General features: G+C 48.8%; 1 protein-coding gene across 1 annotated transcript; it reads right to left on the bottom strand.

The window, feature by feature from the left end:
* Window positions 1-9: 9 nt before the first annotated feature.
* Rexo4 (REX4 homolog, 3'-5' exonuclease) lies at window positions 10-10,371 on the bottom strand. The gene is made up of 8 exons (XM_052724357.1): window positions 9,907-10,371; window positions 7,891-8,228; window positions 6,167-6,304; window positions 5,774-5,967; window positions 4,444-4,532; window positions 2,680-2,754; window positions 1,819-1,893; window positions 10-985 (listed from the first exon to the last, which is right to left on the bottom strand). The coding sequence occupies exons 1-8, from the start codon at window positions 10,102-10,104 to the stop codon at window positions 866-868; spliced, it is 1,227 nt and encodes a 408-aa protein (XP_052580317.1). The 5' UTR covers window positions 10,105-10,371; the 3' UTR covers window positions 10-865.
* Window positions 10,372-10,737: the final 366 nt, after the last annotated feature.

Below are 10,737 nucleotides of genomic sequence, written 5' to 3'. Positions count from 1 at the left end.
TCCACGAACTTCATTTACCCATCCATTTATTTTTGACAGTGCTGGGAATGGGAGCCAGGGCCTTGCACACAGTGGACGAGTGCTCTCTGAGCCACACCTCAGTTCACAGCGACATTCTAAGGGTTGTCAGGTAGGTCCACAGAGTTCATTGGTCACTCTGTACTTGTTGCTAGCACACAGCAGGCAGATGGCCTTTCTGTTCACAGTGCCCCAAGTAGTAGGATCTTACACCTCTGGGTGTACCTCTGCCCCAAGTCTCACCCCAAGGACTGTGTGGGGAACACCGTACTGTACTGGATGTTGGCATTTTAGATGACTCTGGGCCAAGGGACACAGGAGTGAGAAAGTACCCCCAGCCTAGTAGCTTTAATCAAGTCGTCATTGGGCAGCTGCTGTGCTGGCCAGAGGGTTTGCAGCAGACTGAAGGCCCTTAGCCTGGATCCCTTAGGTCCACCAGCTTAGCTCCTTGCTTCTTAGGGGAAGGTGCTGAGTGCCCTTGCTGGCTGAATCCAGCTGTGCTCACTGTTAAGTGGTAGTACAGGTGGTCAGTAGATGTAGACACTGCAGCACACTCATCCATTCCAATGCTCTTTCCTCTGAACCTACATCAGACCCCTGACTTCTGTCTTGGTATCTGACTAGTCTACCTCGACACACAGGTGCAGGACCAGGTCCTGGTAGCAGAGTCCAGGAGGAGGAAGTTCCAGCAGCTCACACGCCACAACCCTGCAGCCATAGCTCTGAAAATGCTCACCAGAGTCCCTGCTATGCAGAGACCTGATGGGCCTCCATTACCCCATCCCAACTGCCACTGGATTGAGGAGTCGCTGAAGGATGGAGGGACGGTGACAGCAGTAGGTTGGTGCTAAGCGTACTCGCTGCAGTGGTTTGGGGTGGTGGCTGGGGGGCGCCGGTCTGCAGTAATGCTCTCCCATTCCCGTTTTGCCATGATGTAAAGCCTCATCGCTGCCTGGGCATCCTGGACCTGGGTGACACACAACAATGTTGAATGCCCAGCTAGTGAGAACACATGGCCACAGGCCACAGAAGCCACCCTATGACTACTGAGTCTTCATCATAGCCACAGCACTGAGACTGCAAGGCCAAAAGAGGCGCACACCTCATAGGGGGACTATGGAAGTATGGCAGTGAAGGAGAAAACTATGAAGAAATGGCTGGGACACCAGAGCACAAGCTAATTCCTGTGCTTCAGACTTGGCCACTCTGTTTATAGGGCAGAAAGGGAAACCCTACAGCAGCAGGAACGGATGGGGACGACAGACAGGACAGACGACTGTTGGCACAGGAGAGCCCAGAGCCATAAGGTGCTAAAGCACCTTGGTTAAGGTTCAGACAGGCTCTATTCCCCATGGCTCAAGTGCTGGAGCCTAAGTCATCAGGATGGCAGTATAGGGGTAATGGGACCTTTCAGAGTTGGGGCCTAGCGGGAGGTCAGAGTGTGCTAGAAACACATGAGGTAATTCTTGAGACACCAGTCAGTTCCTCCAAGAGTGAACTGTTGCTCTTCCCTCCTTGGCATCCCTCTGATCAGCTAAGCCTCATTACCATGAAGTCCCCAACCTCAGGTTTTCAGTAAAAAACTGTAAGTATACTAACAGCCTTCAATTAGACTGGTGAATTTTGTTCCAGATTCTTACAGTATATTATTCTAAGTATTGAGTTCAAGCTAAATGTAAATATTTAAGATACAATCAACATTTCATAAGCCTGATCTGCTTAGGATCCTCTTCTGTGTCTACTGTCAAGGGATACATGCCTAGGTATTAAGGTCAGGGGCTGTTTCCCAATGATTCTTACCGAACAGTGCTCTGCCTGCTGGACCCTGATCCCCAGAATTTTCTCAGAAAGTTGTTTCAGAGATGGTCTTCCACTCTGTAGAGAGAAGGTGCATACCACTGAATGTGCTTTCACAGGCTCTGCCCAAGGAGGACACAGCTGGCTACTGAGCACACCTAAGTTACCCAGTTTCCCTTTCACCAGGAGGTCTGTGGCATGTAGGGCTGCAACCATTAGCCTGCTGTGGCTTATGACACTGCTTATCAGCCAATAGAGGAGTCAGGGGCTGGAGCTCTACCAAGTAGTAGAGTGCTTTTAATTTTTAAATTTTTTTTTTTTTTTTTTTTTTTTGGTTTTTTCGAGACAGGGTTTCTCTGTGTAGCTTTGAGCCTTTTCCTGGGACTCACTTGGTAGCCCAGGCTGGCCTCGAACTCACAGAGATCCGCCTGGCTCTGCCTCCCGAGTGCTGGGATTAAAGGCGTGCGCCACCACTGCCCGGCTAATTTTTAAATTTTTATTAGTGATTCATAGGTATGTCTATCTGCATGTGGGTATGTGCATATAAGTACAGGGCCTGAAAAGGCTAGAGGTGTCAGGACCCCTGGAACTAGAGTTATAGATGACTGTGAATCACGTGACATGGGTGCTGAGAATTTAACTCATGTTCTCTGCAAGAGCAGCAAGTGCCCTTAACCATGGAGCCACATCTGAGGAAACATTGTGGAGCCAGTTCTCTCCCGCCTTCATGTGGGTTCCAGGGATCAAACTTATGCAGCAAACACTCTTAAAGGTTAAAATGAGAAACTAAAACAAACTAAATTCCTTTAGCCACGGGGTCAGTGAAAGGGACCAACAAAGGTTGAAGACTCATTCATTACGTACCCTTACACGACTCTTGAAAGGTTTGAATTTTTGGGTGTCCCTGATTTTCTTTTTTGGATGATCAAGGAACAGTACCTAGAGGAAAATGATGACAAGTATCTTCATTTCAGTCTGCAGCAGGGGAGCCCTCTTTTCCAAAGAACATCTCACAGGGCACCGGAGGTATAAGACTCAGAAAAAGGCAGAGCTTCTCAAATTAATCACTCTCACTTAAGGTGATGCCCAAAATTAAGAACCATGTTATAAAAATAAATCTTGGCCAGGTGTGGTGTACACTTTTAATCCTAGCACTCTAGGGGTGGAGCAGGTGGATCAAAAAGTAAATAGAATAGAATCTTGACATCAAGATGTTGAGGAAAAGTCAATTAACCTGCAACTGCCTTCTCTATCTGAGCTGAGTCTGTTCATGAGGAAGCAAAAAAAATGAAATTGAACAGCTTACCCTGCAACTTGGCAGACTTCTGGACTCACACAGCCCAAAAAAGTAACCCACTAGAGGAAGCATGTGTGGCCCTGGTGACAATCGTCTTTAAGGTAACTCAACGTATCAGTAGGTCTTGTATAGCAGGAAACTTTAGTTAATTTTTAATTGTTAAACATTTGTTATTTTTATTTCTTTGGTGCTGGGATGAGACCTGGGGCCTTATACACACAAAGCATGCATTCTGCCACCGAGCTACACCCCAGCCCCATACATTAGAATGGGAATTGAACTCCCATCTAAAGGTTCCTGAGACACATGAATAGTGACAGCACAGTTCATACCCAGGAAGGACAATGTCCACTGTTAAATCAGCAGGCATCTAAAAAGGCAGAAGCTGGAGGTCAGATGCCCTAGCACTAGGTGGAGTTCTCTGAGCTCTATCACCTAACTGGCTGATGTGTGGCCAGCCTTTGAAGGAGGTGACTAGCTAGAATGACACCCTGAGGAAACACATGCCCATCCAGTTCCTCACCTCTAGGGACAGCTGAAGTAGCAGCAGCAACAGTCAGCTCTGCCAACCTGAGATGCTGAGAAGCAGTGGGGGAGGTATCTTGGTGCGTACCCACTGCTCTCCTGGAGCCTTCTCTCAGTACCCTAAAACTCAGCTCTGTCACCCATAAGCCTGATCCCTACCTATCTTCAAAGGATTAAACAAGACCTGTTTACACTGTATGACTGCTGGTGACACCTAGTAAGGCTCTGGTGTCTGGCATTAGAAGTCCACCAGACCAGATGGCAGCGGAGGTGTCCCTTATGCCAAGTAGGCTATGCTCCTGTTTTCCTGCTCCACCCTCAAATGGACCAGACTGCAGTTCGCTTGTGAACTTAAAGCGACCCATGTAATAAACTCAGGCTAGGTCTTCCTCAGATGCCAGAGAACAGGAGGCTGGGCTTCCAGCATCACAGCAATGCCTAGATATAAACTGGGCACACAAGAACCCCAGGGCTTTGACAGTGTAAAGAAATTTGTCTCTGGTCATGGGGCACACAGTTAGACATCAGGCCATCTGCCAGATCAGACAGGTGACACTCAAAGCCCCCTACATAGAGCTGTCAGCACTCTGGCACTGGAACCACAGTGTAGTCAGAACTCTAAAAACAAGTACCTAATGCGGTCTCTCGAACACAGCCAGAGCTCAGATACCTGACACTATTCCTAGAGAATTTCCAAGTCAAGATAAAAATTCAAAATGAAAAATCCCCCAGAGTAGTGCTTCTAGAGACAGGCATGTGAGGCTGTGTGTAGCTCACAGGAAAAGATATGGCCCCAAGCCCAGCACCTTTAAATCACTGTGCAGTGCGTGCCCCACCAGGATTCTGCCCTTCAACATTTCTGCCACTTCCTTCTTCACAACCTCAAATTCTTCCCCTGAAAACAAGACAAAAAAGTGGTTAACAACACATAACTCACCAAGATTCTAAGGGAAGTTCCTCCCATTCCCTGGCCAGACTGATGACAACAGGTCATCAGTCTGGCCTTAATGATACACAGAGCTTCGATGGGAGGTAGGCCCCTAGAAGTGTCGCACTGGACCCCAGGAAAGTGCAAAGACAGGAGGGGTCCACTGTGCCTTGTGCTCTGCTCCTACTTCTGGGACAGTTGAAAAAAAAAAAAGACAAGCTCTACTCAAAGCCAATCTCTGTCAGTGGACTGGCACCAGTCAGCAAACCCCAGAAGCACAAGAGCACTTAAGACTGTCAGGAACACCTAACAACATGCTTCCCACTCACTACAACTCATACTTAGACTTCCAAAGTGGATTTAGACTGGATCTTTCCCACAGACAGTGCAAAGAGGGCTGCATGGACCCTAGAATCTGCTCTGCTGCTCTTTCCCAGCAGACATCCTTTGGGGACCACCCTGCCCCCACTCCTACCAAAACCACTTCACTTCCCAACTCTGTTCAGAGCTAATAAGACCAGCCTCCCTTCTGAGACAGAAAGCAAGAGCTGCTGGTCAACCTATGGTCCAAGGAGCAACAGAGCCACCTTGTTGGCCATGGATACCAAGAGAAGCAAACAGGCAATGTGGGGAGGAGTTGGGGAGAGATTACAAGGTTGAATCTCTAGTGGTATCCAGGTCTCTCTAGGAGGCAGGCTCAGAACATCCTAGATGTCCTCTCCTATTACAAATCAGACCTAGCCTCTGCTATGCTAGGTCACTTCTTCCAGCCACCTCCCTATCCAACTCCCACCTCAGAACCAGTCTTCTGGTCTCTACCCTGTTCTCAATGTCATGACCAAAGGATCTTTTTGTAGGCCTCACTGCTAACACCGCACTAGAGTTCCCCAAACAGACCCTGTGATCTGACCCCCAGTTCCCACCATGTAGCCTACTCACTCTTCACGGCCTCCCTCCTGGTTGGTCCCTAACACACTCCATTTTATTCCCCACTGCCATACAATAGAAAGCAACCTAAGAGCATCCCGGGCAGGAGGCAGAGAAGCACAGGACACAAACAGCACAACAGCCAGGTATCTTTTGTATCTGCAAAGGAAGACGTGCCAGGACCCTGTCCTGCCTTGTTCGGAACACAAAAGGGAAGGCAGGAGGGAAATGAGTCCTGCCACCATCTCCATGGCTACACTCAAATCCTATGGGCATCATACCCTGCTTCAGGTTCTCAGGCCGTATCCCACTGACTGCTGTCCTGTAGTCTGTCACGGGCTCAGTTGGCTTGACGTACTTGTCGTAAACACACTTCCCATACTGGTTCACGATGGAGACACGGGCTGCGATGCTGTCTTCCCCTTTGGGGCCCACGCCTACCATCTCACAATCCAGGGCCAAGGCTTTTGTCAGGCTGAGGGGAACCAAAGGCCCCAGTGTAATAAATATCACAGGCTGAGATTCTAGGCCAGTGAGCCAAGCCCATTCATCACCATTTTGCACCCTTAAGACCTGCTGGGCAGTCATGGCTCAGTGCTTGCTCCTCCTCCCCGAGAGATTCCAGCCCCAGAAGGCAGAACATTCCCAGCAGCCATTGCTCGAGCCCAGCTTACCCGCCGAAGGCCTGTTCCTTCACCAGGGAGATGGTTTTCTTGCTCTGCCCTAGCCGCTTCCGTACCAGCATGGCGGCCTCTGGGCCTATGGCAGCCTCAATATCATCTGGATCCACATCATCAAACCAGATGTCTTCCCTATGAGGCAAAGATGAGAGTATGCAGCTGGCTGTGAAAAGACATGGGCACTGGATGCCTGTTGAAAGACTCTCTCTGCCCAGCTGGTAGGCTGTGAGGACCAGAAGGGCTGGCAGTGAGGGGCGGCACCATGAGGGCTGGCAGGACACTCAGTCCAGCTGGGCCTGCTGTTGCCTTTTCCCTTCACTGCTGTTCTCTCTTTCCTTACTTCTTTATTTGTACGGGTATTTTGCCTGAAAGTATTACTTGCATGCCTGGTGCCTGTGATGGCCAGAAGAGGGCATGCATGGGATCCCCTGGAACTGGAGTTTCAGAAAGTTGTGCGCTTCCATGTGGGAATCCATGCCTCTGAAAGAGCAGCCGGTGCTCTTAACCACCGAGCCATCTTTCCAGCCCCTCACTGTTGTTCTTTTAAATCTGCGAATATACCTATTATCTAAGACTTAGGAACGACACATAAAACACAAAGAATGTAAAACAGAAACATGACCCACTTCAGCAGAATGACCACTGACATCTTCTAATTAAACGATAGATGCGTTATCAACCAGGACACACAGGTAGGAGGACTGCATGGCAGACAGGGACCCATGCCTTGCACCGTCCCCACATTTTGGAAGAGTGAGGAAGACAAGAGTCGATATTGGATGCTCCATGGCTATCCGGTGAACTCCAGCTTTTCAGCTTGATTTCAATGTCATTACTCAAAAAAAGGCTCAACTGACAGGCCTCTTGTTTTGTGTTCCTTTGTCTTCTTTGCTAGGCTACCCTGACCACCCCCATACAAATGCTAATGTAAACATCTATGTGTCTCCCCTGCTTACATCAGCCTTAGGAAGGAGGGGCCCTGTTGCCCCTCTAGTCCAGCCTGCCTGTACGACTCAGAAGAGGCAGCCAAACCCACACCACTTTACCCTTCAGCACTAGGTGCTATAGTCTGTCATGGGCTCAGTTTAGCTTGACTTGACCAAGCTGTCGTAAACACATTTCCCATACTGGTTCCCAGGGAGATGTCCTCTTTCCCCACACTCCAGAGCCAAGCTTTTCTTTAGGCTAAAGGGAAGGAAAGGCTCAGCTAGCAGGAGCCAGCCTGCCTTTTAAACATATCCCTTCCAGGAGAAGTGTCACCACAGTGCTCAGTAAGCAGCCAAAAGACACTAAGCAGCACATACTGCACCTCAGTCCCCCTAATTATACAGCTGGCCACACTGAGGAAGAAAGGATGCAGAAACCTGCCCAAAGCCATCAACTGGCAAGAGGCAGGACTGGGTTTCAGAGGACTCCTTCTAGTTCCAGCACACATTATGCCAAAGTTTTTGTTGGCATTTACCTTGTGCCAAGCTCTGTGTTGGGGCCAAAGACACAGCACTGACTATACAAAAGGGTCTGCCTTCGGCAATCCACACTCTAGGGGAAACAAGTGACAGGCATCATAGGGTCGGGTGAGGAAGACCGCACCAGGGCCAAATGCTCATTTCCTCTTAGTGGTGAAGGCAGTGGAGGCTAGATGCCTAGTAAGGACCATCTGTATCTGTGTCCCCAGCAGCAAAGGACATACCCGTTACCACAGCAGAGTTGGTACTCACTCAGTGGGTGTGGACTGATTCAAGACAGCTGCCTCCTTAGCTTTCCACTTATGCTTGATGTCCCCTTGATGAGAAGAGATGTCACTATATGTCCTCCTCTTGACTCCTTTCTTCTGTTCTGTTCCAGAGCTATTTGTGGGAGGTTCCAGTATCTTCCTGTCCTTAGATGTAGATGTAACAGCACCCCTAGTGGTCCGGTCTCTTTCCGTCCTCTTCCTCTCTCCCTTTGATTTATCTGCAGTCTCTTGTTTGTTCTGCTGGATTATTTGGGGATGCACTTTGTCATCCATCTGAGAGACAAGAGTTTTTTCTGGGGCCTGTGACTTTTGTTTCAGCAGCTAATGGGATCAAAATTAAATACATGCCACATTTAAATTCTGAACTGACATACTACAGAATAAAGAAACTTGTACGTAAATGTATATGCAAACATGTATCTATCATCCACACACGCTTCCAGTCACCATCACTGAGAGAAAATGATTTGAAAAGCCTTTTTTTTAATTTTTAAAATTTATTTTTATGTATATGGGTGTTTTGCTTGCATGTGTATCTGTGCACCACATACATGCCTGGTGCCTACAGAGGACAGAAGGACATTGGGTCCCCTGCAACTAGAGTTAGAGACAGTTGTGAGCCACCATGTGGGTGCCAGGAATTAAAGCAGGGTCCTCTGGAAGTGCATCCACACTCCGGATTGCTGAGTCATCTCTCCAGCCCCTGGAAAAGCCTTATGTATGCTCCTAAATCACTGGCATTGAGATTCTTTTCCTTTGCTTATTACAATGCATAATCTGGCAATGCTTCTTCACTCTGCATTTCGAACTCTATACCACGTGTACCCGAGTGACTTAACACCCCAGGGCACTTCATTGCCTGGGGCAGGAGCATCACTTTCACTTCTTTAATTTGGAGTTGCATTTAGAGTGACTTCCATGGTCAACACAATGATCACTTTCTCTACCCTATCTCTGGAGGTTGGCTACAGCTCAGGGTCTGAGGAACACCCAAGAGAAGGTAGTTCAATGAAAAGAAAAAAAATCCTGTCAACCAGAGATGGTTGATGAGAAGAGCCATAGCTTTGATCTTATCCAGGCAGAGGCAGAGTCCAGGAGAGCAATTTCTTCCTTGTATTCAAATCTCCAGTTAAGATGGCAACCAACTGAGAGATGATGTAGTGGGTTTCTACTTACCCACTCACCTAATAGTCAAGAGACCTGAAGAGAGCCAACTCCAAGTTCCCTATGGTAAATATGCAATCCATGCATTTAATTTTACTTTACTATCATGGGAGAAAGAACAAGAGCTGGCTTAGAGAGCTGGAGCTGTCCACAGGGTTTGGCCGGTCCTGTGTGTCCAGAAAGGAAAATCCACACTAAGGAACAAGGTGGAGTATTATGGAGTTCAAGAAATTCTATACTCTCTTTCTTACTAACTGAGGCTCCATGGCATACACTCCTGGAGGTCAACAGATGAAAAAGCATGGTCAGTATCCCAGTTCTGCTGTTTATAGGCTATGTGACCATCCTTAAACCAAACACCTTAAGCTCTGTTTCTCAATCTAAGAAACAAGGACAGTAAAAGCGACTAACTAGAATGTAAGAATTTAAGAATGAAGGTGGGTATAGTGGCTCACACCCACAATCCCAGCATTCAGGAGGCTACCTAAGGTAGAAAGACTACCACTAGTGCGGGGGAAACCCTGAGCTACACGAGTTCTAAACAGCCTGGGACAGAGTTCGGGGACATAGTTTAAGACGTTGGCAGGATGGCAACCGAAATGTGGGATTTATGGTATGTGAGTAAAGCAGAGAGTAACTTCTATAGTTAATAGAAGCATTGGCTACTACTAAAATTGGCAACTGCATTACTGCCTATAGGCCAAAGTTCCTGTGAAGGAATCCGTGCTGTGTTGACTGGCCCTTTCACGTTTTGGAACCACCCGCAGTCCTCCTTCGTGGTCTGTGGCTACCTGACCAAAAGTCCGGGATGAAGGTAGCCTGTCGCCAGTCTCACCTCTTGCAGCGCCTTCCAATTCTGAGAAAAGTTCTCCGGGACCTTCGGCGGTCGGCCTGCGACAGCTGCCGGGGGGCTTCCCGGAGCCCGGCTTCCTCCCTGCGCTTTGCTCTTCCTGACCCTCTTCCTGGCTTTCTTCCGAGCGAGCTTCTTGATAGGCCCTGCTTGGGGCACCGGCGTGGTGGCCTTCGCCTTCATCTTCTCGCTCTCAGCAGCCTGACCCAGGAAGGAAGAGACTCGAGCTCATTGGCAACCGCGGAAGCGGCCCCTAGGAAGCGAGCGTACCGCCACAGTGCTAGAGGCAACCTGAGTGGCGCTTCTCTTCGCGACCTGGTGGAAACCGAGTCTGCACCTTTGGTTCCGCACGTATGAGAACTCGGCTGCCGGACTGCTAGTTAACACCACACAGGCTGCTCGCCCTGGTGAGCGGCGCCGCAGCTGATGACCTAGAGTTTGACAGAAGGGACCCCAGGCCTTCACCAAGATTAGGAGTCATGACAGGGCGGGAATGAAGAGAAGCAGGGACATCGGAAAAGGCTTGGGGGACCACTCTCTGTGTGGCACTCTGCGGAAGACCGGAAGGAGCTTGGGCGGAGCTTGGGCGGGTTACCCTGTGCGCAACCAGACACTGCGGAAACTGAGGCTTTTCTCAAGCTTGCTGTTCCCGGTTTACCCAGTCTTAGGGGTGCAAAGGCGCGCCAGCTATTTCTGATAATAATGATACAACAAGATTTTTAGTTGTAATAATGTACATATATTTTTCTTGACCGCCGTGTTAATAAATGACTGGCAATCAATGCTTGACCCTGATGGTGCGATATTTAATAACCC

Source organism: Peromyscus californicus, unplaced genomic scaffold (genome assembly GCF_007827085.1).
Source record: "Peromyscus californicus insignis strain IS unplaced genomic scaffold, ASM782708v3 Scaffold_7__1_contigs__length_154581171, whole genome shotgun sequence".
Lineage (NCBI taxonomy): Eukaryota > Metazoa > Chordata > Mammalia > Rodentia > Cricetidae > Peromyscus > Peromyscus californicus.
This window is presented reverse-complemented; position numbering and strand designations above follow the sequence as displayed.

Excerpts from the sequence above, each read along its gene's own strand:
- Rexo4 (XM_052724357.1), bottom strand. The coding sequence starts at position 10,104 with ATGAAGGCGAAGGCCACCACGCCGGTGCCCCAAGCAGGGCCTATCAAG. Across the intron at positions 6,305-7,890 it reads AATCAGTCCACACCCACTGA|GGAAGACATCTGGTTTGATG; the intron begins GTGAGTACCAAC and ends TTTGCCTCATAG. Across the intron at positions 4,533-5,773 it reads GCCTGAGAACCTGAAGCAGG|GGGAAGAATTTGAGGTTGTG; the intron begins GTATGATGCCCA and ends TCTTGTTTTCAG.